We start from the raw sequence: 27,995 nt of genomic DNA, 5'->3' as shown, positions 1-27,995 counted from the left end.
GGTAATTGCTCCTATTTTCCTGTGTTTTAGGATTTAGAACTGGCAGGGACCTTAGAGATTGTTTAGAGTCTAGAGACCAACCCTCCCATTTTGAAATGACTTGCCCAAGGTGGCTCAGACCTGAGTCCAGAACCCCCATCTAGTGAGTTGTTTTTCATGACACTGGGTAGTCTCCTTTTGAAGGTCACACTTTTGAATGGTGTACTTGCGTTCATAGCCTTCAGTAACAGTTTGGATGAATTTAATTTATTAGTACTCACCGTGAAACCTTTTCCTCTAACTAGTAACTGCTTTAATACTTTGTGGATAGGCTACTAGACACAGAGTGGGGAACACCTAACTCACTAGCTGTGTTGTCATAGGCAAGTTACTTCTCATTTCTATGCCTTAGTCTCTTCGTCCATAAAATGAGGGTGTTAGACTCAGTGACTCTTAAGGTCCTCTTTTTACCTTAGTAAATTGTCTTCTCAAGTAGATCGATTGCCATGGCTAAAAAAGATTCTGTACCCTTTTATTAACCTTCTGCTGGTGATGACTCATCCTGAATGGAGTTGCTTTGGTCTATGGATTGCCAATAAAGAGTCTTCTCCTCCCTTCCAAAAATTTGATCTTTCCTGCATGACTTTCCAGAGCTTGAAGCTTTCAAGCATCCACCATTTGGCATCTGAGGAGAACATTAATGGAGCAATTACTTTCTCTGCTTTTCTTTTTAGGCGCCATCGTTGTCCACATATTCCTACCAAGATTTATGAACAATCAGAGAACAAATGCCTTCTTTCAGAGTACACAGAGAATTATCCTATTCATCAGTGTTATCAACAAAGAGAATCTTTCAAGCCCAAGTTAGAATATCAGAAAGGGTCCGTCCCAATGGAGGGTCTCACTACAGCAAGGTAAGACAATATAAACATCTTTTTTTGGAGGGGGAGAAATAATAATTAATAGTAAGATTATTCTTATGAAATATCTTTATGGGATTCTACCTATTACTAGGGAACCCTTACCTCTACCATCCCTAATCTTTTAAAATAAGTTGGAGGTTGGTCAGACCTCTTACTTGTCTTTAGCAATAGTATAGGATATAGTGGGAGACCTTGACCCCACTGTATCCTGGGCTATCTCCAGGCATCCTGATCAATATCAGGCCACTCGACCCAGATGGCTCTGGAGGAGAAAGTGAGGCTGGTGACTTTGTACAGCCCTCCCTCACTCAAATCAAAGTCAGTTGCAAGTCATGTCATCATCTCCCTGATGTCATGGTCCTTTTCGAGAATGAAGAACAAACCACCACACAAGCTATAGTAATATCTCTTGAGAGAAGCCTGCTCAAAAAATGAGGAATACGCTTTGAAGGATGGGTTTGTAGAGGTTCTAATAATAATCTACTAATCAAAATGCCTAACAGGGCATTTAAAGTTTTCATGTGGTCTGGGTAGTAAAGGACCAGATTTCCTGCTTAGGCAGAACAGTCCTGAGCTGGACTTCCATTTTCCACTTGGAGGAGTGTCCTGAAAATGCCCTGCTTCAAAGTCTGCTTGTTTTATAGGTTGGAAGTACAGCAAAGTTTCTAAGAGAATTCTGGCTAAAAAAACCTGTTGCTTTTGCAACATATTATCCCTATGTAGATTCAAAAGTGGAAGGTCAGACAAATGAGGCCAGAGGAAATATGGATCTGCTGAAGCCATGCAGTGTAATGTAATGGTTGAGGCATTCCATTGAGAGTTGGAAGACCTGCGTTCTAATCTTGGCTGTGATTCTTAACTAGTTGTAAGATTCTGGGGGGCAATTTTCTGAATTTCAATTTCCTCTTTTGTAAAGTGAGGATGATATTTATATTATCTGATTCCCAGAGTTGTTATGAGGAAAGTACCTTGTAAACTTTAAGGAGCTGTGTGTGCATTGTTATTGTGATAATTCTGGAGTGGGAGAAAGACATCAAAACCATAAGACATTTTAGGGATGGGGAGAGAAGAGCACCTAAATCAGGGCAGCTCCAGGGGTTAGCAAGAAAATGAAGGGGGCTCACCCTACTTAAGATAGTTATGAATTTGATTACTTTCAATTTGTTTTCATAAATTACTTGAACATTGGATTGAGAATATTCAGCTCTGTGTTTGGAAACATTTAGTGACAACTAATTTTACTGGTCCCTCTTTTGACCTTTGATCAGTTGGTAGAATAATTAGCAGAGACAGGACTCTATTTTTCAAGGATACCATAATTGATTCAATCCAAAAAATAGTGATTAAGCACAAGGCATGGGAGATTGGTAAAAGTGAAAAATAGTTCCTGTTTTCAGGGAGATTATATTCTATTAAAGGATATTACATACAAGCAGCTAAGTCACTGCTATCTATGGACAGCTAGATGACTTAGGGGATAGAGTGCCAGGCCTGGACTCAGGAGGACTTGAGTTAACATCTGGCTTCAGACACTTACTAGTTGTGTAATCCTGGGCAAGTCACTTGACCCTGTTTGCCTCAGTTTCCTCATCTTTAAAAAGAGCTGGAGAAGGAAATGGCAAACTACTTCAGTATCCTTGCCAAGAAAACCCCAAATGGGGTCATGTAGAGTTGAACATGACTGAAATGACTGAACACGACAACAACTGATGTCTGGAGGAGGGAGAGAATACTGTAATTTCTGCAGGAATCAGAAAGGGTGTTCTTAGGAGTGAGCATTTGTGTTGAACCTTGAAGGTAAGCATTCTGGAAGCAAAGGAGGAGAAAGAGAACATTTTAGGGATGGGCAATAGTTTATAAAAGGAAGGAGTTGGAATCCTGAATTGGGGGACCAGCAAGTAGGCCAATTTGGGTAGAACACATGGTACTTGTTTGGGATGTTGTATGGACTAAATCTAGAAAGATAGGCTGGAATCTGATTGAGTAAGACTTTGAGAGTCAAGCTGAGGAATTCATATTTTGTCTTAGGGGCATTAAGTAGCCACAGAAGCTTCTTGAGAGGCATTGTGTTTTAGTTGGTAGAGTGTCAGACCACATCTACACAACCATGTTCAGTTATGGGAGATGCATTTAGAGAGGATATTGGTTAAGCTAGACAGCATTCAGAGGACCAGTCACAACAATGGTGAACCGTCTTGAGAGTATGTCATATGAAGATCTGGGGATGTTAAGCCTGAAGATGCTATGACTCAGGAGAGACATGTAGGCTCTTACCACGTATTTGAAGAGCCATCACCTGAAAGCGGGATTAGATTTGCTTGGTTTGGCTTAAGGGGACAGAACCAGGAATGATGAGTAGGAGTTGCAAAAAGGCAAATTTGGTCTTGACATAAAGAAAAGCTTCTTAACAATAAGAACTATCCAGAAATGGACATTATTACTTTATAGATAAGGAAACTGAGGCTTGGAGAGCTTAAGTGATTTGCCTGGGTTCATATAACTATTAAGTATTGGAGGCAAGATTTGATTCCAGATCTCCCTTGCTTGAAGTTTATGACTCATAGGATCACAGGTTCATAGAATCATAGAATTTAAGGGTTGAAAAGGGACCCCAGTAGCAAACTAGTCCAACTTATGGTTAAAAAGGGGACCTTCTACAATATTACAGACAAACGGTCATCTAGTCCTTACCTGGAAGACCTTCAGGGAAGAAGAGCCTCGAAAGCAGCCCATTCCATTTTGGGGAAGAAGACCAATTTGGAGCCTATGTGCAATAGTTCAGATGAGATGATGAGTACCCAATGTAGGATGGTGGCCATGTGAAAATAGAGCAGAGGATGAATAAAGATGTTCCACAACCAGTTAACAATGAACATTTGGCATAGGTGCTGGCTTCTGTTGGACTAGAGTCCCCGACCCTTGGTCCTCAAGGCATCGCTGCTAGTCTGGCTCCAATAGCCTTCCTGGGTTTGGGACTTTCAGATCCCTTGGAGGCTAGCCAAGACTAGAAACTTTACTCTCTGTTCCTAGAATGGCAGAGAAAGAATGAAAAGGCTGAAGACACAGACCCATTTCTCTAAGGCCACATTGTCTCAGATTGGGTGGGGGGAGGGGAGAGAAGGAGATCCTAAAGCTCTCCCTCCTTACCCTACTACATGGTCTTACCAGCTACAAATGAATGAATGAATAAAGCATTTATTAAGTGCTTATTATGTTCAAAGCACTGCGCTGAGTGCTGGGACTACAAAGAGAAAAGCAAGATGGTTCCCACTTTAAAAGACCCCACATTCTGTTGGGTTGACAACACATACGGAACGCTTTAGCCGCAAGTCAAATGGAGAGATCCTATGGTCTTTAGGATGCAGTGGCAAAGCAGATGGTAATCTGAGTTGCCTTACTCCCCAAGACATGAATGCAGCAAAGCTTCTGCTGGTGCTGAATCAGACTATTTTGAAGACTCCAAAAGTTCTAGTTATGAAGCCAATGGAAAGTCTCCTTCCAACTACTTGGTAGGTCAACAGAGAATGACCATGCATGCTCCAGTCCTCATGATTCTCCCAGAAGCAGTTCACAGCCTCTTCACATGGAAAGATGCTATCTTTGGTGGTTTAGGCACGTACCAGTTAGTCAGGGGCAGAGCTGGGACTAGAATTATTGATCTTCAGGGCTAGGCTCTATCCACCATGCAGTGGAATAATTGTTCCAACCAGGGAAATGGGAAATTAAGGCAGATCTAGGTTTGCTTATTAAAATTTAAAATATGTATTTTCAGTTAATGAGCACTTGTTTTTTTTCTCCCTCCCACCTCCCCTTCTTCCCTGCATTTGTAGTGAAGCAAAACATCTCCATAATGGCCAGCTGTATCAAACAATGTATGTTTCATTTGCATCTCTGTCAGGAGATGTAGTAGAATGATTTAGTCTTGAACTTCTTTAGGAAAAGATTTATCTTTCAGTGTATCTGGCATCCAATCAAGGGTTGTGGAGACTGGAGGCTCTGCAAGAATTTCTTTCCCCTGCCTTATTTATTTTCCACTCCAACACACACGTACTTACTGTGTTTGTCACTTAATTCCTCTGGGTCTCATTTTCCTCATCTCTAAAATGAGAAAGTTGAACTAGATAATTTCTAAAGACCCTTCCGCTTCTAAGTCTTATTTATTGCTTATTGCTAAGCACTGTGCTAAACCCTGCGGCTACAAATACAAACAAACAAGATAGTCCCTTATGCTCCAGGAGATTCTATTTTAATGGGGGAAGACAACATACAAAGAGGAATTGGAAAGGGGATGGGGAAGGGTACCTAGGAGATAGCAAGGAAACTTTTGAGGAGGAGGGGAAGGCCCTGAGAGTGAGTTGAGATGTAAATAAGGTGAAGTATGGCTGGAGTACGTCTTGAAATGGTGACTCTTCCAGAAAAGGAGTCACCAATGAGGAGAGCAGGGCTTCAGGGTCAAAGTTTCTCTGTGGTGGAATGTCAACCATTGAGGAAACTACCAGAATGTGATTCAATCATATGCTTCTAGGTCTTAATATGATCTAGGTCTTATCATTCCTAAAATCAAACCCAGCCTTCAGGCCTGAAACCATGGATCCCTTAAACCCAGCAGGGTCAGAAGCCTTGATCCTTACCCTCAAAAGAAGGCATTTGTAAGAGAGAGGAAGAGAAAAGAAAGTTTTCTTTGTTGGTTGAAAGTGGTAACTCAGCTTACTTCTTCATATTCTTTTCCTTCTTGTTCTTGTAAAGACTTTCTTTGTTTGCTCAGCATCTTCCTTCTCTTATCCCCCTGGATGAAGAAGGATCTCCAAGGGAGTCTCACCAGCCAAACCAAGTTATATTGAGTCATAAAAAGTTGGGGGAAAAAACAACCTTTTCCCAGAGATATAGCCACTGGGACATGTTACTGGAGTTTAATATTTGAACAGAAGTCATTCTAAATAGTCTAGGGAGTCCTGGGGGTGTTGGTGGTGAGGGAGAAGGAGGGGAATCTTTTCCTTGGAATGTTAGAGAAGGCAGATGTTATCAGTCATGTGGCATCTCAGAGGTCACTAAAAATGAGAGTTCTGATTGTATTTAAAATTTCAGCTAAAAGATGAACTATGCAAGTGTCAATTGGAAGCATGCAGCCTAGAATTCCATAATTTCTGCCCTGGAGATTCGGGAAAAAATTCTTAGAGGTCTTTGTGTAGTGGTCTATAAACAGAGATGAAAGGGGGAACCCCTATATTTTGGGAAGAAGACAGGCTCAACTTGCCTCACTCTGTGGGCCCTAAATTGAACTCTCCTGAGTATCTATAAAATGAAATTTGCCCAGTGGATGATCTTAAATTATTCACTATCCATGTTATTTATGACAATAAACATCCTATATAGTCAGGAATCAAAACAAAGCCTAAAAAGTGTCCATAGACTTAAAAAATATCACCAAAATCAACATTTGGCCAAAGGGAAGGGACAGAGATGTTGAAGCATTTTCAAAACTAAAGCTTAGAAGATCATAAGGACTATATATAAGGGCTGTATATAGTGGGAAGGCCAATAGATTTGGTGTCTAAGGAGCTATTCTAATCCTGGATTAGCCATTTACTTGCTATAGGACTTTGGATGAATCACTTCCTGAATCAATGAGTAATTTACCATTAATTAAGCACCACCTTGCCAACAAGGGTCCCTATATTCAAAACATGTGGTTTTTCTAGGAGCAATGGGAAGTGGTGAGAGTTGGATTATAAGGAAATATCTGTGCTTTCAAATTGTGGGTCTGGCGAAGACTTTTGAGAGCCCCTTGTAAAGGAAGTGACCATTCACTGAAAGGTCAAATACTGAAGCTGAAGCTTAAATACTTTAGTTATGTAATGAGAAGACTGTACTCATTGGAAAAGATCCTGATGTTGGAAAAGATTGAAGGCAAAAGGAAAAGGGGACGGCAGAGGATGAGATGGGTAGATGGTGTCATGGAAACAACGAGGATGAGCTTGGACAGACTTTGAGGGACAGTGGAAGATAGAAGGGCCTGGCGTGCTATGGTCCATGGGGTCAGACAAGACTGAATGACCAAACAACAACATTATGTGTTGGGCATTGTTCTAGGCGCTGGGGATGCAAAGACAAAAGTGAGACCATCCTTGCCCTCAGGGAGCTTACTAGAGAAACACTAGAGAATAAGAGACTAAATCTGTGATATGGGGGATTCATCAACGAGGAAGCTTTTCAGCACAAGCCAGGCAATTTATACTATTAGGGGGTTACCTATATCTAACCTAGAGCTTAGATGATTTACCAAGGGGGTCACATAGCCAGTATCTGTCAGAGGTGAGACTTGACCTCAGGTCTTCTGCGATCCATAGCCCACTCTCCATCCACTACACCATATTGCCTTCCGTATTCAGGTATAACACTTGACTACCATGACCCTCGCTGCCAGAAGATCAGATAGGTTACATATCTCCTCTCCCCCAGTGTTCTCTGTTACTCTTAAAGGGATTGGGGGTGTTTCTGGTTCTCTGCAAATGTCTCTAGCTCCCTCTCACGGTGTTCCCCCAAGTGTAGGGAGGGTCCCCTGCACCACAGTTCCATTTAGCCCCTAACAGTTGCATTAACTTTTACAAAGAAATAGTTACTTCAAAAGTTAAAGTCTGGGGCAGCTAGCTGGCGCAGTGAGTAGAGCACTGGCCCTCGAGTCAGGAGGATCCGAGTTCGAATCTAGCCTCAGACACTTGACACTTACTGGCTCTGTGACCTTGGGCAAGTCACTTAACCCCAATTGCCTTCCCTTTTCCCCTCCAAAAAAACCCCAAAACCCCAAACAAAAGTTAAAATCACAAATATGCACATTTACTCTCCCAATATGTGGGAGGCATAATTCTTACCCTTTGTACTAGCTCATTCTTGGCAGGGTGAGAAGGGGGAGAAGATCAAATTCATAGTTTAGCTTCATTCCTATAGAGTCCCAATTCCAAGTCTGAAATTCCTTTTGGGGTCATATCTCAGGCACCCTGGCTTCTCTGGGCTTCTCTGCCATGTTGGCTGACTGCACCAACCCACCCCCAATCCTGGCTCCAAGGTTGCCATGACTTGAACTCCCAGGTTTGTTAGGGATCACCACCTCCACCCAAAACTTGAGGATATACCAAACAGAACAGAACCAAATACTCCCAGGCCCATTTCTCTGAGCCATGGTAAAAGAGGGAATAGGTAGGGGAAGGAAATCCATCCCTTCTTCCTGGTTCAGTTCATGGTATCCCTGCTTGTTATTTTCACCCTCTGGATGAAGGAAGAAAGGAGCCCACAGGAGAATGTGAGCCAGAAAAGTGGCAAAAGGAATTTGTTTCAGTCTTACCAGTTTTAAAGACTCTGACTGTCCTAAATATGCAGCCAATCAAAGGAGGCTACTTCCAACCACTTGATACAATACAAAGTGCCTCCGACTTGGGACATCTGGGTGCACCCAGGCAAGTCCCCATAGGCATGCCTTCATGTTGTGGGAACTGGGCATTTTCCAAAGGCCCCACAAAATAGATACCTGATGATTTTGTGGGGAATATAAAAGCTGATGGAGTGGAGAGAGAGGGGGATCAAGACAGGTTTAATGGACAAGGTAACACGTCAGATGAATCTTGAGCAAAGTCTAAGAGATAGAGGTGAGGACAGAATGAATTCCAGCATGGTGGACAGCTAGTGCAAGGGAAAAGAGAGGAAGTTCAAGTGCTTGTGTATGAAGAACAATAATAAGGCCATTTATCTTTAAAATGGGGTGGGGCCAAGTTGATACATAATATAATATAATAAGTATAATATAATATTAGTATAATATAGTATAAATTTAATATAAACAGAGAATTTGTAATTTATCTTAGAGATAATAGGGAGTTTACAGAGTAGGGGAGTAACATGGTCTGACTTGAACTTTAAAAGGAAAATCACTTTGGTAGTTGTATAGAGAAGGATTTGGAGTTGAGAGAACTTTGAGGAAGGGAGACCAATTAAGAAGTTGTTGTACTTTGTTTACTTCAAAATTCAGGCCAAGCACGACTTTTCTACTTGAAGCGTTTCCTGGTAGTTCCTAGTGCCTGCCGGCTCCAAATGATCTCACTTATTTTGTATGTAATATGTATAGATACATACATTCATGCATACGTATGTATATGTTTACACATTATCTCCTCCAGAAGTATGTAAGCTCCATTCAGAAAAGGTGGTAGGAGCATGACATCTACACCCAGTGCTTTCGAATAGGGAGCAAAAGGGTGGAGAGAAACAAAATAACTCTCCCTCCCTTCCTGTGATCTCTGAAGGAAAAATAAAGGGAAAACAAGTCAAGGGAATCTCACAATGGTTTTTATTATATCCTTTGAAATCATGGAATTCCATTTAGGCACTGGACGGAGTGAAATTACCAATCAACTCAATTCAGTAACCATTTATTAAGTGCCTACTTTGTGCCAGGCATTGTGCTAAGTATAGGGGATACAAATAAGAAAAAGAGAGTCTTTGCCTTCAGAGAGCTTACAATCTAATGAGGGAAGACAATACGTAAGGGGGGGAGGAACTGGTGGCAGGCACCTATGGGTACTTATGGGCATGTGAGGTTGAAGCCGAACAGAGATGCTGGTGGACAGTGGAATTCCCCGGCAAGTAATTTGCAATTACCTGGCAGCCCTTTATAAAGGAATGCTTTGGGAAGAAGTTAATGTTCTACCCTACCGCCTTCAGCTCTCTAATCAAAGGGGAGAGGCAACTGAGGGTGAGTTAAGAAGGTATTGAGCATCAAAACCTGAGTTTATTTGAGTCAATCCTGAATCATATCTCTAAACCCTTTCCTTCCACAATAGAGCCCTGGTTTGTGGATCTTGAAAAAAGAGCATCTTACCTCGGTAATTACTAATAGCCAGAGAATATGGAGCATATCTGTCACAAAAGAAGTGGGATATAGCTGGATACATCCAATCCCTGTGGTCCTGAAACAATGTTCTATGTCTTGTTTGGTGACTGTTCACCATAACCTCTAGGGTGGTGAATGTTTAAGTAAGAACTCTTATTACCAAAGATTGACCTGGCTTAATATTTGAGGTTGGTGGCCAAGGCAGCTTGCTCCTGGGCAGTGGTCTAATGCAGCGGTTGGTTACTTGGCTTGATGGTAAACCCGAACACAAAAAACACCTGGCTTCTGGAAAGGTTATCATCACAGCATGGGATGCCATTAGAATAGCACGTGATTCTTACTGCTCATAAATCTTAAAAAGCTTGCAATTTACAGCACATGCCACATGAGGGAAACGGTTGCTATTTTCAGCCATTTCTTAATGTGAAACTATTTCTACCAACCCTTGGATGCTCTCTTAGATCTGCCTTTGGCTAGGTTGACTTAAACTAAATTTATAGGTACAACTAGCAGAGTTATACTACATCCTTCTTTTTCATTAGTGAAATTCTGTCATGTGAAATAGTGTTTATGAGCAGCAGTTTTGGTGTAGTGGAAAAGATACTGGACTGAGATTTCTAATCCCAATTTTTACTCTAGTGACCCATATGACCTTGAACAACTCACTTCTCTTGGAAGTGAATAGCCTCTGAATTTCAACTCAGTTTTCCCATCTGTAAAATGACAGAGTTGTACTAGATGTTTTCTAAGGTCACTTTCAATTCTGATATTCCATGATTGGATGGGACAAAGACACAAATGTCCCTAGATATTACTCTGCTCCATTTTTGTCATCTATACCTGGAGCATACTCCTCCTCATCTCTACTTCTTAGGATCCCCTCCCGTTTTTTTCAAGATATTACTAAAGCACCTCCTTCTATATGATCTCCCTACTACTAGTCCCATAGTTATCTTCCTTGTAATTAACTACCTTCTGCTTACAACCTTAATATTTGTTTATACTTACATATGTCCTTGGTGTTTCCCCATTAAATTGTATTTTGCTAGTATGGATTATTTAATTTTGTTTGCATTTGTATCCCCAGTACCTAGTACAATGCTTGGCATATTCAGGCAATTAATAAATGCTTATTGAATAATTGATTTGGTAATCATGTTTCTACTAGTTAGGGATTAATTCTGCAGATGGGAAAAGTCAATTACTTTGGAGAAGAACCTAGCCCATATTGGAAAGGTGAGGTTCTGCATTTCTTTTCTATTGCAGCTCTAAAATGAGTTTGACAACAGGTGGAGTAAAATTAGAAGGCGAAAAAAGACCCTGCCAGAAATATGACTAGAAGGGTTACTACCCCAATCTTTTTTATAAATTAAATTTTATTTTTTTAATCAATGAAAAAGATTCCATCTTCTTGCCCTCTTTCCTCCCCCCAACATTGAAAAAGAAAGGAAAAAAAACCCATGCAACAGATATACATAGTCAAGTAAAACAATGCTTGCATTGGCCATGTCCAAAAATATTTGTCTCAGGGTGATTCCTGAGTCCATCATCTTTCCACCATCAGGCATGTTTTAACATAAGGTAGCATGTTTTATCATAAGTCCTCTGGAATTGTGGTCAGTCATTGTGTTGGTCAAAATTTATAAGTCTTTCAAAATTGTTTGTCTTTATAATGTTGTCATTTCATAAGATGTTCTCCTGTTTCTGCTCATTTCATACAAGTTTCTCCAGGTTTCTCTGAAACCATCCCCTCATCATTTTTAATATGACACAATAGTATTCCATTACAATCATATACTATAATCTGTTTAGCTGTTTCCCCAGTTGATGGGCATCACCTTAGTTTCCAAGGCCTTTGTGGGTACAAAAAGTGTTGCTAAAAATACTTTTATACATATGGGTCGTTTCCTTCTTTCTTTGATCTTTTGGGGTATAATAGTACTACCAACCCTTAATTTTAAAGAGGGACCCCACTGGGCCAATATTTTATAAAGGATGAGAGGTAAAATTGGATGAAGGTTGAGGTGAGTACAAGGTAGTTCTGGTTATAATTTTTAAAAATGTAATATAATATACGTATTGGCATTACAGAAAATACGAACAGTATTTCCCAATTTCCACCTCCATCTCTTGCTTGGTGAGGGAGGATAGCAATATTCTAGGGAGACTAGCCTGGAGAAGGCAAGCAAAAGAATCTTTGGAAAAAGATGTCAGTAATAATTATGAGACCTAAAGGGAAATTGGGCTTTAAAAGGAAAGAGGATGACCATAATATTGTAACCTTAGGACTTAATATCCATGAGTTATAAGGGGAGTTCTCCTTGCATTGTGGGTAGGGGGTACCTTGAGATGGGTTGGAGAGATGGGAAGGGGGGTATCAGGAAGGGGTTGTGTAGGGTGGAAAGATGAAGGTGTAAAAGATTTGCAAACTTGGAAGTGTTAACTTGGGCTTTCTCCTTTGGATTTAGTTTCTATCTCAGTTGCTGCTATTCTGTGGTCTTGTGAGCATAATAAGGTCCATCAGCTGTTCAGTGGATTTTGTGAGGATGATCAATAAATTCCCTCACTTAACATTTGTCTGCCTCCCTCTCCGAAGCTGTAGTAGTCTTGGTAATTCAAAGTCTCTGTGACTCCTCTCAAGTCAGCAGGTGTTAGCATCAACGGGGTCTTTGTTTTGTTGGAGCAAGGAGAGAAGGCATCAGTCAGAAGAAGGTTGTGGTCTTTCTGTCTCCTTCCTGCCCCGGTCTGGCTCTCAGCCCCTTCATTGAGGAAGCGGTAGGGAAATTAGAAAATAGACACATGGCTCTGTCTACCCAGGGACCCAGAACTGTTCCCCACTAGCTAAACAGAAAGATCCAGGGTAGGTGATAACTTCTTTGGCTTTTAGAATCGTTGCTTACTATGTACCAGGCCCTGTTCTAAGCACTTTATAGTTCTCTCTTCTGATCCTCACAACAACCCTGTGAAGTGGGGGCTATTATCATTCCCATTTTGCAGATGAGGGAACAGAGGTTAAGGGACTCACCCAGGGTCACACAGCTTTAGAGAAGTGGGTTCAGAACCCAATCTTTCTGATTTACCTCTCCTCATGCTTGATGAGCTGAAGGGAGAAGACACATGCATCTGGCATCTACTTGAGGCCTTTCTGTTGTCTTACACATTTTAAAAAGAGAATCTCCTGCTAATCCTATCGGTGGGAGGGTGGACCCAGTGAAGCCCTTTACTCTTCCCTTACTGTGTTTCTATATTGCTGAGAACCTCACTGATTAATCACCTGGTTGGGTGAGCTCTAGGAATGTCTTATGTCATTAATCATGTCAAGAAGCTGGGATTTCATCAGTGTACTCCTTCTTATCATGTAGGTCATAACTATTCTATTATACTTAGTTAGGTGGTTCTAGTGACAGGACAGGCCTTTCTCTCCAGACTTAGCAATGTTGCTTATTGGATGAGAGACGCAGGGTTTATCACTAGTCTTATATTTGAAGACTTTCCATAGTTGTAGGACCCAATGGACTTTACACTCTGCAGTCCATAGACTTCAAATATCCAGAGGTACTTCTAGGCCATATTGAGACATCAGGATAGGGAGAGGAGATAATCAAAAGCAAACACTTTTGAAAAGGGACAGGGTCAAGGGAGAAAATTGAATAAAGGGGGACAGGATAGAATGGAAGGAAATATAGTTAGCCTTTCACAACATGAGTATTGTGGAAGTGTTTTACGTAATGATATATGTGTGACCTATGTTGAACTGCTGGCCTTCTTAAGGAGGGTGGGTGGGGAGGGAAGAGGGGAGAAAATTTTGAATGCAAAGTTTTAAAAGCAGATGCTCAAAAAAAGTTGTTTTTGCATGCAGCTGGGAAGCAGGATATATAGGGAATGGAGCATAGAAATCTATCCTGCCCTACAAGAAAGAAATGGGAAAGGGGATGGAGAGGGAGTGGAGTGACAGAAGGGAGGGCTGACTGGGGAATGGGGCAATCAGAATATATGCCATCTTGGAGTGGGGCAGGGAGGATAGAAATGGGGAGAAAATTTTTAACTCAAAATCTTGTGGAAATCAAAGCTGAAAACTAAAATATTAAATAAAAATGAAAAAATTCAAAAGAAAAGAAAAGAAAAAAAAAGAGACATCAGAGTAGGATTTTAATGGAGAATATTGGGGGTTGGGAGTGGGAAGCACCCAGCTCCTTTTAGCAATTACTTTAAGAAGGGAGATTTTCATAAAGGTTTCTATTAGACCATAAAATCATAACTTATAGCCTTCTGAACTAATGTAATCCAGCCACTAAAATTACATAGAAAAGGAAACTGAGGTCCAGACAGTAAAGAGATTTGCCAGTGGTGTTGTGTGTGTTGTAAATGGCAGAACTGAGATTTGAACCAGGATTTTCTGACTCCAAATCCTGTACGGCCTGCTTCCTCTCTATACAAGAGTGCTCGATTTTAGGGGTCAAATCATGTGTATTTGAAAGCAGTCAAATGGATCAATAAATCATTGATTTGAGTGGTCCCTCCTAAAGTGATCTGCATCATTACAAGGATCAAAACCTATCCAATAATTCTCATATTCTTATTGGAGTCAAGATAGGCATTTCTTTCTTTTTTTCCCCTTTGCTAAGGCTTGATACCTTTGATTTTTCAGATCCAAAATATAATTTAAAATATTTGAATTTAACCATCTCCTAATGCTGCCAAATTCTAAATTTCCCTTCTTTCATCCCCTCAGGCCATAGTTAAACGTAATGCTTTTAATGGGTATAATTACAGAGAGTTTATTAATTTCATTTATTTGAGCATAACAAATGGATGCATTCTTTCGTCCTGTAGTCACTAACATACATATGCTCAAAATTACTTAAACCACCAGAAGAGGAACATCACTGGGCCAGGAGAGGATTCTTGGGCAGCTAAACCAAGGTATAGATGATGCTAGTGTGGAAAAAGATTTCTTGGCCACTTTGAAGACCCTTACTCATCATCAACAGTGTCTCTGTAGTTGACTTTACTCATTTCTGCAGTATGCTCCTTTTCTAAAACCTTTTTTCTACTCATCCTTGTTAAATCATAGAAACATAGGCTCATTGATTTAGAGCTGGATAATCTTTGAGGTCATAGGTCTATCCCTCTGCATTTAACAGGTGAGGAAACTGACCTTGGCATAGAGAACTTAAATGCCTTGTCCAAGATCACCCAGCTAGTAGTTGTCCAAGTTAGGACTCAGGTCTTCCAGATTCCACACACCAGCACTCTACATACCACCTGGTTAAATTGTTATAGTCTTCTTCCTTAGCAAGCCTCCTTTAATCTTTGCTTAAGTTTTAACAGCTTTTGGCCTCCTATACTGGATAACTTTTGTAGCTACATAAATATAGTGCATTTAATGAAAACTTAATAATAGCTGACCTTTATCTAGCATTTGAGTGCAATACAAAGTGTTTTCCTCACATCGTCTCATTGGATCCTCTCCCAAATCCTATGAGAATTAGAAGGCAGATACTATCTCCACTTTACAGATGAGGAAATTGAGGCTGAGAGGCTAAGTGACCTTCCTTTGGTCATATAGCTAGTGAGAGGCAGAGGTAGTTTATGAACCCAATCTTTCTGACTCTAAGTCCAGCGTTCTTTCTGCTCTATCATACCTTCAATCATTTCCTTCTTTATTGGGTCATGACTCATAGTGAGTACTTGAGGAGTGGCTGAAGATTGTGTTTGAGGAATACAAGGTAGATAGTACAACCACTGCCAAGTGGGCAGGAACCACGTATAATAGGAAAAGCAATGGATTGGAATCAAAGGTGGTTCCAATCCTGATTCTGCTACTACTCACTACCTGTGTTATTTTAGGCAAGTCTGGGCTTCAGTTTGCTTATTTGTGAAATGAGGGGGTTAGATTAAATAATGTCTAAAATCCCCTTTAACTTTAAATCTGTGACCTTATGAACTAAAGGTCTGAGTGACAACCGAGAAAATGGAAACATTTTTATTTTATATGGTCTATAGGATATAATATTTTATATGACAATGGGGATATGTAGTTATGTTATAACTCAATATATGTTACAGCTAATGTCTTCAAAAGGGACTGTGTGCTTAAGCTGATACTGTTCAGAGGTATTTTGTTTTTGTTGAAGAGGGTAAGCTTTTTTGCTTTGGTAAATTAAAAATGTATTTCAGTGAAGATACTGGAGTCTTATACTTCTTGCTTTTTATTTCGGGAAGCAAGATTTGGTTAAAACTTCCATTTACTAAGGGCAGAAGGACTTTTTTGGACAAACACTTAATCTTTGGAAAGTACTTAAAGCATAGTCCTCAAATTTGCTAATTGTGCTTCCTTGTTTCAATGATTAACCAGTTCTTTGTCTTCAGTTGTAATTGTTAACTACTTAATAGGCAACTTGATGAGAAAACGTAAGTACTAAAGAATTTTATACTTGTCATGCTTTACCATTTGATAGATAATACTGGGTTTGAGTGAATACATTGATTCTGAATCCTTTACTCTGTACCATAGGGTCATTATGTATTTGAGGCCATCCATAACTAGGTGGTACAGTAGATAGAGTGCTGGCCTTGGAGTCAAGAGGACTCATCTTCGTGGGTTCAAATCCAGCCCCACACACTTACTAGCTGGGTGACTCTGGACAAGTCACTTAACCCTGTTTGCCTCAGTTTCCTCATCTGTAAAATGAGCTGGAGAAGGAAGTGGCAAACTACTCCAGTATCTTTGCCAGGAAACCCCAAATGGGCTCATGAAGAGTCAGACATGACTAAACAACAAAAATGCTTAGAAAATATATAACAGAAAATATCCCTGGGCTATCTGGGGAATTAACTAATTATATAATTTTATAGTGAGCTTTATAAGAGAAGATAAATAAATAGAGGATTTTACAGTTGTCAGCATTCTTTACGACCAATTGTTGGGTAATTCTGGATTAGAATGAATGCATTAATTCCTAATCTTATTTTCTATACCACAGAGTCATTATGTATTTGAGGCCACCCATTTCCAGGAAATGTATAACGGAGAATATCCCTGTGCTATCTGAGGAATGAACAATACAATGAAATTTTTTTCCCCTTCATTTCTTGTCTTTAGGATCCTCTGATATTCCCTTCTTTGAATGTGAAATGGAACAGAGCAGTTACTCTGACTTAGTTGAATGATATGTTTATATAGGGATGTGTGGTCCAATGCTGCCTTCAGACTCAACCCAGTGGCTTCTTAAAATGGAGATCCCACTTCCTCTTCATTTCTCCCCCTTCTAGCGCTGACATTTTTGACAGACAACAGCTTTTCCTCTCTAATTTAAGCTGAAACTCAGTTTTATTTATGTGTTCTCCAAACAGGACTATATTATAGGAAGTTTCACTACTTGGTATTTGCCTAGGAAGTGGCCTCGAGGCTATATCATTGATATTTTCACTGCTGTATCTAATTACAGTGTTGAATTGATGCCAATGGAAGATACTTGTATACAAAATAGTGCTATGCAGGTCATTCTGCCCATTTGGGGACCCATTTCCCACCCTCAAAGTTTTATACAGAAAATCATTTTCCAGATGCTACAAGTCACGTAGCTGCCCATTTTACATTTTACTGACAATGCAGAAGCACCTGGCATCATATTGTATGGGTTGGAGGCATTTTTGATGGTTATAGTATCAGATTTAAACTCTAGCTTGGGGCTGTACAAGGAGTTCAATGAAAGTGTCTAATGATTTTCTCCCCTATTTGCTCAGACCCTGGAGAGAGTAATTTTCCCTCTGCCTCATCTTCCCCTTTTCCCACTCTCCAATATTTACAGGACTTGGTTTTGGTTTATTGACAAGTGTGTGTATAAATCCGTGCAAGACAGATTACAGTGGAGCATGTTAACTTTGCTAGTCAAGCATGGTTTAGGGGAATGCTGCTCCAGATTTTGTCCAGGAAATACATTTTATTGGTGTTTGGTTCTAATGTTTTCCTGTCCGGAAACCTTCCCCTTTGGCTGAGCTGCTGTGGAATGCGCTGTCAAGGGGAATCTGCTTTCCCCTGGCCCAGTTGGATGTATGTACTCCTGTTGATATATGCTCTAAAGCAAGGTAGAATTTTTGTGTGATTGAGTGTGCACATGCACACGCGTGGTTATTTTTTTAAAGTTTAAATTTAAAAGAAGGGGAGGGTTGGATGACTCCCACTTGAGCCAGGCCAGGTATGTTTGGGTGCTGGTGGATAACATGTTCCTGTCCTCTCAGGTTGTCAGGATAATTCCTGAATTGCAACAATTCTTATTTTACTCTTTTAAGTTTTGTGATAGGGAAATTGATGTCATTTAGATGAGAATGGCACATATTTTCTACCCCACTGACCTCCCTGAAATAACACTTGATTTAGAGTCAGAAGAGCTGGGTTCAGATAGATGGTGGTTCTGCCAAGTTGAAACTTTTCTGTGCTTCACTTTCCCCATCTCCAGAATGAAAGATTTGTACTAGATGACCTTTAAGATTCCTTCCAGCTCTAAATCTTATGCTCTTATGATCCCTTGTGCCCTAAAATGTGGATAATGCTCGAGACTACAGCTACAGAAATGAAGGCTTAGTTCCTTGATTTATTGCATCACTAATTTCACCCTGATTTCAGAAAAGGAAAGAAAGGAGGAAATGTCAACTTGCTGAGTTGATACTGGATACTGGAAACACATGTGCTGTTTCCTCTCTTTGGAATGTCCTATTTCTCCTCCTCACCTCTCCACCTGTCCTTCAAGATGCAGCTTCAGGCCTACTGCTTCCATAAAGTCCTGCCTAACAGCTCCCATCCCTCTTTGGCTGCTCCAATCCACCTTGAACTCTTCCTTCTCAGAACATCTGTAGCACATATTGCCTCTACCCTCATTTGGGGTTTGGTCACATATTGCCTTGTGCAACATCTTCCATGGATTCATTATCCTAACCCTCCACTCTCACTGGCAAGATGGGTCCCCAGAGAGTGCTTGCTGTTTCTTCCTTCAGGATTCTAGGGGTAACCGTGATGCTTTCCATTCACCAGTTGATGCCAATTAGCTTTTCTAATGGGATATTTATTGAGAAGGCATAGCAAGGACCGAAGTACAAAAATATCCCCCCACCCCAAGTCAAGGGGATGAAATGGGTTTGAACTTGAAGCACAAAGTTACTGAGGTTCATGTGGGGAATATGTTATGGTGGTGGGGGTGCCTTAGGTCTCCTGGCCATATGTTATGGTGGTGGGGGTGCCTTAGGTCTCCTGGCCATATGTTATGGTAGTGGGGGTGCCTTAGGTCTCCTGGCCCTGGCAATCCTTTTCTACCTTCTCTCCGTTTCCATCATTACAGCAGTAGCTGAGTCTAGTGAGGAGCCGGTCTTGAGGAGTGACCTATGTGACACAGTCCAGCAATGATTTGTCAGCTGAACTGGGTTAAGCTGGTTTTTCACCATATTCAGCTGTTGTTGCTGCTGGCTCCAGGTGTCTCTGCTACTGACTCTGGTTACTGAGGGAAACTCTGATGGCTCTTCTGACTTTCAGAAGTGCATAGACTCACAGCCTGGGTGGATTCTCTCTCTGTATGCTCCTTCATTTATGATCGGGAAAGAATGAACACAAAGGAACCCAGAGAAACGGAGTTACTGAGGAACATGTGGTCATTTGGTAGGAGAAGAAGCAGCCTCCCATCTACCAATGGGTCATAGCAAGATCCTCCTCACTAGAAAGCCAGCTAGGAAGAGAGTGAAAGATTATTTGCTGGAACTTTTTACGTGCACCCTTAGTTCCAGTCAATGAGAAGACTCTTCATCACCACAGTTTCTAAGTTGTCTTCACGACCAAGAAGGCTCACCAAACCTCCACAGGTTGGACTGAAACCAAGTGAGGAATATTGCACAAACATCAGGTACTTGGCTCTCACATATTACATTTGTTTCTGTTTTTTTCTACATGCTACATACATAGAGAAGCCATGTATTATCAATACTTTTTTTTTTAAATTGGGGAAACAGGTCTTCTTAATCAAGTTTTGACTTTCTTAAGGGCAAGCATTGTACCCTTCTAGTTCTTTGGTATTCCTATAGTGACTAGCGTAGTGCTGTACACACAGTAAGCATCCTTGTAGAACATTAGCCTGTTGAGGGCAGGAAATGTTAATTTTTTTATCCCCATATTCCTAGCATAGTACACATAATAGGCACTTAAAAATACATGTTGAATTGAATCGAATAAATATTTGTTGAATTTTACATAGTAGAAAGCACTTGACTAACCTTAAGCCAACCAATAAAGTAACATGTTGATTTTATTTATAGGAGAGATTATGGCCCTCACAGAGTATTTCCAGTGAAGTTAAGGCCACCCGAACAGTACATTCCAAATGAAGAGAATATGGATTTGGTCACAACATATAAACAGGATTACAATCCCTACCCTGTCTGTCGAGTAGATCCTATCAGACCACGTGAAAACAAGCAATCATGTAAAGAGAAGATGGAATCTCTGGCCACATATAAAGGTATGATTATGCCCTCACTGTTTTTTTGGGGAAGTTCTCCTACCAGGCCATTCTCCTTAGGTCAGAAAAAAATTTATTGACATACATGGTTGTTCGAGAGAGACAGTAGCATGAATAGAGAGTGAGGAAGACCTAGGTTCTCAATCCTGCCTTTGACAAATATAGATTGTGTGACACTTGGCAAGTCAGTAAGGACTCTTAAGAATGTAAATTGCAGAGAAGTCACTGTTCTGCATTGAAAGAAGGGAGGGAATTTCCTTAAAAGGAGTTTCTTACACCAATAAAATACAGACCCAGACCAAAAAAAGATTGTTCTTAATTTGCTTCATCTTCAGGTCCACGTTAATATTAGTTAACTTGTCATGTACCCGATATAATGACTTCTAATGATGCAGGCTCTTTCTCACTGTTACCTCTATCGGGTTTAAGTTTGGAGCAAACAAGCATGCCATGAGAACAATATACTCTAAATACCGAGCACCTGTGAACAGGGTGGTATATTATTATTATTAAAGAAATCTTATAGCTGTGTTACCCTGTCATATATGTAATGATGTAAATGATCATTATTGTGTTATATAAGTCAATGGGCACAAAAGATAGCAGTTCAGTGATGTCCCTAATTAGTCATTTTAAAAAATGACCGAATTAAGCCTGCTCGAGTTTGGGGAGTAGGATGGAGTCAAGTACTGTTTCATCACACCTGGTGTGACTCATCACGCCTCAACACTGGGAGCAGAAATATTTCTTGGATTTAGAGGCAATGTGGTAGAATGAATAGAGTCCTGGACTTAAAATCAGGAACATCTGGATTTGAACCCCACCCAGCCTCACATACTCACTAGCTTTGTGATCCTGGGAAACTCTTTCTAAATCTTCCTGGGACCGGTTTATCTTATCCATAAAATGAATAGTCTAGCTCAATGATCTTTAAGGTCCCTTCTGTGATTTGAACTCAGGTTTCCTGAGGCCCAGTGCTCTATCCTCTCCATCTCTAACTCAAAGGGAAAAACTCTCGTGTCTTTCTCCTTTTCAGTCCCTATAGCTCAAAGAGGACTAAGTCAAAAAAGGAAATGTGGATCTGTCTAGAGTCTCACCTCACGTCCTCTGCCTCACAGATACTTATGTGTCTGACAAGGCTCAACCTCAAGTACTAGTAATGTTCAAAGATCCAGGTTCAAATCCTTGATCTTCTTACTTCCTCTCTATGTGACCTTATGCAAGTCACTTTCCTTAGTCTCTTTGTACTTCAATTTCTTCATCTGTAAACCCAGGAGTGATAGCTTTAGATGTTCTAGAAGGTCTCTTCCATTTTTAAATCATGTGATCCAATGCTTTTCTCTATTTCCTGAACCTCAGGGCTTTCTTAGGGAATCTTTTGCATGTAGTAGGTGAAAGCAGCTGTTAGGTCCTTAAAGTTCAGCTCCTTGTTTGTTAAGAAAAATCTATAAAAATCTTATTTATTTATTTCATTAATTTTTTTAATACACCAAATGGCAGAACATCCAAATTCTTTTTTTTTTTTGAAGCGATCTGGGTTAAGTGACTTGCCCAGGGTCACATAGTTACTGAGTGTCTGAAGCTGGATTTAACTCAGGTCCTCCAGATTCCAGGGCTGGTGCTCTATCCACTATGCCACCTAGCTGCCCCTAAAATCTTTTTTTAAATGCAAATTAAGACTTTCCATAAATACACAGTATATCAAGATACTTTCAAAGCAGATGTACAAATAGCTGAGAGAGCCAAGCTCTGTTTCAGATAATCTGTATGAAAAACTGCCATGGGATCCCTAACTTGGAAAATTTGGAAGGAGGTGGGGTGATCATTTAAAAATCATCCATAGCTGTATAACTGAACCATGCTTTCCCTTTCTATCTTCCTCCCATCTTGGAGAGTTTTCTTTTTTGTCCTTTTCCTTTTGTTTTCTCTCAAGTCTAGTTTAGCTTGTTTGGGAAGAATATGATACGATTTAAACAATACCCTTGAGTGTATGTGCTAGTTAAGTTAGCACTGAGAGAAACTCGGTACCATGATCTTCCTGGCCCTGGTGCTTCCTAGAGGTTCAGGTGAGAGAGGAGAGATAAAATCAAAGTAGTTCTAAGGCCACTGAGCATACAAGGCTGTAGCTTAGGCACTGGGGAGGTGTTCAGGTTGTCGTGCCTGGGTTAGTTTTCCTCTCCTTTATGTGAGTGCTCACATGTGCTCAGAACTGTAACAGAAATTTTTAGAAGGTGTTCAGGGACCATGCATACCTTATCTTTTTATTTTATCACCAAGTCAGGTGACTTTTTTTTTCCTGTTACAATTCATTTGCTGCATTAGTAATTTCCCTTGTAACTTCATTATTTTATTGCACAACTTCTTCCTCCTTCCAAATGGGGATAAAAAAGGCAGGGAGGGAGAAAGACAAAGATCATTAAAAGCCTCATTTCTTATAAGCAATATGTGGGGAAGTTCTGCCTACATATTCACTCCCCTTACATTTATTCCATAGGAACCATATGTAAATCTTTCCCTTTATCACTGTTAGGGTCAGCACCTTTCCTGCAGCACAGGAATGCCAGTAAAATACACTGGAGCAGCATTTGGTTGTAATTTGTGGTATTTTCAAAACAACATGCAATTGGAAGGCTGTAGAGTATAATTATTCAGTGCCCTGGGTCTGCACTAAGCTTTTTGTTCAGTCTCTTTTCAGTGGTGTCCGCCTCTTCATGGCCCTCTTTTTGGGGGTTTTCTTGGCAAAGATAGTGGAGTGGTTTGCCATTTTCTTCTCCAGCTCATTTTACAGGTGAAGAAACTGAGGCAAACAGGCTTAAGTGATTTGCCCAGGGTCACATAGCTAGTAGGTATCTGAGACTGGATTTGAACTCAGGTTTCCTGAGGCCCAGTGGTCTATCCTCTGTACCACCTAGCTGCCTCTGCACTGAGCTACTTTCTTTTTAAAAATCTATAGTGTAGAAAACAAAAGTCCCCCCTCTGTGCCCTACCTGCCTATTCCCTTTGGAAAGGATGGTTTTTCTGAATACCTGTTCAGTGCTCTGGTTTTACTAAACTCCTTTGGGTGAATTGTTTACACTGTGGAAGTGTGCAGACATTCAGGATCTCAATGCAAGGGTCCATCACAAATGTTTTACATAGGAAATGGCAGAGGGGAGAACAGTACAAGCAATTGCTCAAAGTTTAGGACTTCTTAACACACCATCTGTCATGTGGGGAGGCCTGTAAAGTTCCAGATCTCCCTCCTCTTACATCTAGGGAGCATATAGGGATCCACAAGCACGGCACCCCATTTGACTGTCATCTTAGTTGACTGTGTTGAAGTCTGCCTGTGGAACATGTGGTTTGGATTCCAGAGAAGGTCCCCTCTCAATTCGCCCTAATGCTTTCAAGATGCTGATGGAACCATTAATTTCTCTGGGAAAAGGATTAGGCTTTCAATTAAAATGTAGCATATTTTGAATACACGCTAGTCTCGTTGGCCTAAGATAAACTTACAGTGTGTCGAGGGGGACTACACACGTGCGGCTGGATAAAACTGAAGTTTCCCATCCCATGCTTTTTCTCTCTTCTTAAGTAAGGCAGTAAGCTCGGTAAATTCCCAGTGCAGTCACATACAGTGATGTCAGAACCTTGGAGTTTCAGGGAGTTCACTGGGGTTCACATCAGTTATTTCAAGCCTGATAATTTATGAGAAGTTTATCAGAAATTCTGACACCTAATACAGCTTTGTGGCTCTCTGTAGCCCTGCACTCATTCAGGAATCTTAGGGGACTGGTCCACTATCATCTCTCCTTCACATTTTCTTATAGGCTACATTCAGCTCTTCCAAACAAGTTTTCTCCTTTTGGGGCTCTTTTATTAGAAAGCCTGTGTGAGGGCCTAAGAAAAAAAAGCTTCCCTCTATAGCCATTTGGACTCTTTTGTGTGCGTTAGGAAACTTCCCTAGTGTAGGAAGTCTTAAAATATGACGGTGGGCAGGGGTGGGGAGCCTGTGGCTCCAAGGCCATACATGGCCTTCTAGGTCCTGGGGTGCGGCCTTTTGACCAAGTCCAAGTTTTACAGAACAAATCCTTTTATTAAGGGGATTTGTTCTGTGAAGTTTGGATTCAGTCAAAGAGTGTCCTTGAGGACCTAGAGGGCCACATGTGACCTCGAGGCTGCAGGTTCCCCACCCCTGACCTTGGGTATGTCATCAAACCTTCTTTTGCCTGTGTTTCCTTCTGTACAATGGGGTTACCTAGATGGTGCATAAGGTCCCTTCAGCTCTTACAGTCTGCAATTCTATGATTCTTAAAACTTTGGACTTTCAGGAGTCTTATGACCTTTTGATTTGCAACTGATGGGACCCCCTGGAGACTTTGTCTATAAGTGAAGGTGTAGGTTTTGGGGGTCCTTTGTCACACATAGGACAGTAGTGATGAAGTTAAGTTGTTTACATACTCATTGTTATTGGGCTTCTTCTTAACTCCCATTCCTTCGTCACCTTGAGAACCTGCTGTGAAATGACGTGTTCTTGTATATGCTTCTCAATAGAGGGGCCTCAGTTAATGTCTTTGGGTGACTGGATGACAGTGACATTTCGCATATAAAGTCACACAGCCAAGGGGGGCCTGGAGACAATCAGAAAGAGCACTAGACTTGGAGTCAGAAGAACTGAGGTCAAATTCTAGCTTGTCTATACGTTAGCTGCATAGACTTACATGTGTCTAAGCTTCAGTTTCTTCATTGTGAAACGTGAGAGATAATTTTTGTACTCTCCTACAGTGTTGTGGGGATTAAACAAAGTGTTGGTAAAAATGCTTCGTAAACTATAAAATACTATGTAAATGTCAGCTTTTGCTATTTTTATTATGATAAAGATAGGAGACTCTCATGTCAGAGTCTTTTCCCTAATGGCTAAATGCCAAGCTCTTCCAGACTTCTCCAGGAAGTTATTCCCATCTACTTGGAAGAGGTGATGGTAATTTTCTTCTGGTCTGCACTCTCTATGAAATGTGGAAGTGGTGTTCACTTATCCACCCAACCAAATATCATTTATTTCTCATGGCAACATACTTATTCCATTTTTTGCCTTTTTAGAAGGTTAGCTTCAATGTTGCTAAGCTTAGATTGTAAGCTCTTTGAGGTAAGGGATTCTGGTGCAGTGTATAAGAGCTTTAGGCCTAGAATTGGGAAGACTTGAGTTCAAATATGGTCACTTTCTAGCTGTGTGACTGGGTGAATCACTTAACCTCTGTCTGCCTCATTTTCCACAGCTGCAAAGTGAGGATCATAATAGCACCTAACTCATAGGGTTGTTGTGCAGATCAAATGAGATGACATTTATAAAGTGCTTAGTTTAGTGCCAGGTATACAGCAGGCACTTAATAAATGCTCATTTCCTTCCAATCTTCTGTTTTCCTTCCCCATTCATCTAGCAAAGCACATGCAATATTGGGACACTTAATGATTGGGATATTGATGATCTAAATTGGAATCTCACATCTGTGATTTACTTAAAATTTATAAGTGACTATATTGAAAAATGTTTCTGTTGCCTAGCTATTAAGCCACAATTCAATAATAATGTTAGATAGAAGACAGGTAACACTTTGTAATTTACAGGCACATTAGTTCATTTGATCCTCTCAAAATGAGGTATTTAAGGCAAGGGCATATGTTGTTTATATTCATTTTACAGACATGGAAACTGAGGCCTTAATTAATGATATAGATGTGGAAACTGAAGCACTGCTATAATCATGTCATTCCTGTACTCAAAAGAACCTTAAGTGGTTCCCCAATGCATCTTGAATAGAGTAGAAATTCTTACTCCTAGAATTTAAGGCCCTCTATAATTTATCCAGCCTTACCTTAAAGGCTCAACTAATATCCCACATCCTTTCTCTTCTGCCCCCACCCCTTCCCCTGTGTAAAAATGAGCTTTTCCTCCTTAAATTTCTCATTTTGCCTGGCCCTATTCTTTGTCTGGCACTGTGCCTTACATATAATAGGCCCTTAATAAATACTAGTTAAATTTAACTGAATTGTCTAACGCACCTTTTGTATCATAATTATTTGGCACTTGCTATTCCCCCCGCCCATGTCAGACTATAATATGGTCCTTGAGAGCAGAGTCTGGGTCATAGTGATCCTAGTGCGAAACATAATGGCTTGTGCATAGTAAACACTAATGAAGTGGCTTGCTTAAGGCCACACAGAGCTAGTATGAAGCTGGGGCAAGAGAGGAACCCAGGTGTTTTGACTCTAAATCTGTTGTTCATTCCAGTTCATCAAGCTGCTTTTTCAAGATTGTTATTATTATTGGGTGGTTATCATCATCATCGTCATCATCATCATCATCTTCTTCTTCCTCTTCCTCTTCCTCTTCTTCTTCTTCTTCTTCTTCTTCTTCTTCTTCGTCGTCTTCTTCTTCTTCTTCTTCTTCTTCTTCTTCTTCTTCTAGATGCAAGGGGTGTGCAACAGTGTGTGAAATAAAGCTTTCCTTTTTAGAAATGTTATACGGCTGAAACAATAAGTCCTTAATTCAACTAGGAGCTAGGTAACCATTGTATTTTATGAAACAAAAACATATTTGGGAATAGATTATTAATTTTCAGTCATACATATGTATGTGCATGTACACATATACATATGCACATACATACTGTGCATATCAGGAAGTATGACCTATGTTGATTTGTTTTCATTTCAGCTGATTATTTGCCCTGGAACCAACCAAAACGTGAACTGATAAAACCAGATCGTACCTATCGCCCAGCAGCAACAAAGTTTGATTATAGAACCACTCACCAGGATGATTTCCCCTTCAGGGGCCTAGTGACCACAGTGAGCTGCAAGCCCCATTTTCAGCAAAAGACATGCTCCGTGCCCCTGGAAGACTTGACCAACTACAGGCTGAATTACGTGCCACATCCACTAGAGAAACGAATTCCAATGGAGGCCAGCAAGTTTAAGCCCTGTGACATCCCCTTTGACGGCATCACTACTCACAAGGAGGCTTTTAGGGGATTGCTTGGGGAGCCTGCCAAGTCCCTGAAACCTAACCCCAAGGTAAGCAGTTCTGAAAGCCCCTTCGCCAACACAACTGAGTTTCGGGAAAAGTACCAAGTGTGGCCAATACCCCAAATGTATTCTCGGCCCCCTGTAGCTTACATCCCCCCAGATGAGAAGATGGACTTCTTGACAACAGCACAGGCTCACTTCACTTATCAGAAAGGAGGCCCTGCCCAATGCTGCCGTCCTGTGATACAGCCTAAGAAATCAGGGCGCTTTGAAGGCTCCACCACCAACAGGGATGACTTCAAGCAGTGGCCCACTGCCAAGCAAGAGCCCATCAAGCCCATTGCTCAGCTCCACTTGCCCAAGGATCCCATGGACTGCCTCACCACTACCAAGACGTACTTTGTGCCTCATCCACCCATTATCACAAAGAGTTGTAAACCTTTCATTTCCCCTGCCCGGTGTCAGGTCCCTCTGATGGGCGAAACAACTTACAACATCAGCTATACTCCTAAGGAACCAGTGAAGTGCCTTGCTTCATATCCTGAGCCACCAGGCTACACTTTCGACGAAGTGGATGCATTTGGCCACAGGGTATATCGCCCTGTGTCCCACTTGGACCAACTTGGCTTGAGGAAGAACAGTTGCCTTTCTGCAGATAGACCAGAGGGTCCCAACCAAAGAGAGCTAGCAGTGACAGCTTGA

General features: G+C 40.9%; 1 protein-coding gene across 1 annotated transcript; it reads left to right on the top strand.

Annotated features, from left to right (window-relative positions):
* Window positions 1–618: 618 nt before the first annotated feature.
* On the top strand, window positions 619–27,995 carry SAXO1 (stabilizer of axonemal microtubules 1). Its single transcript, XM_036739598.1, has 3 exons — window positions 619–893; window positions 20,086–20,288; window positions 26,983–27,995. The coding sequence occupies exons 1-3, from the start codon at window positions 619–621 to the stop codon at window positions 27,993–27,995; spliced, it is 1,491 nt and encodes a 496-aa protein (XP_036595493.1).

This window comes from Trichosurus vulpecula, chromosome 9 (genome assembly GCF_011100635.1).
Source record: "Trichosurus vulpecula isolate mTriVul1 chromosome 9, mTriVul1.pri, whole genome shotgun sequence".
NCBI lineage: Eukaryota > Metazoa > Chordata > Mammalia > Diprotodontia > Phalangeridae > Trichosurus > Trichosurus vulpecula.
This window is presented reverse-complemented; position numbering and strand designations above follow the sequence as displayed.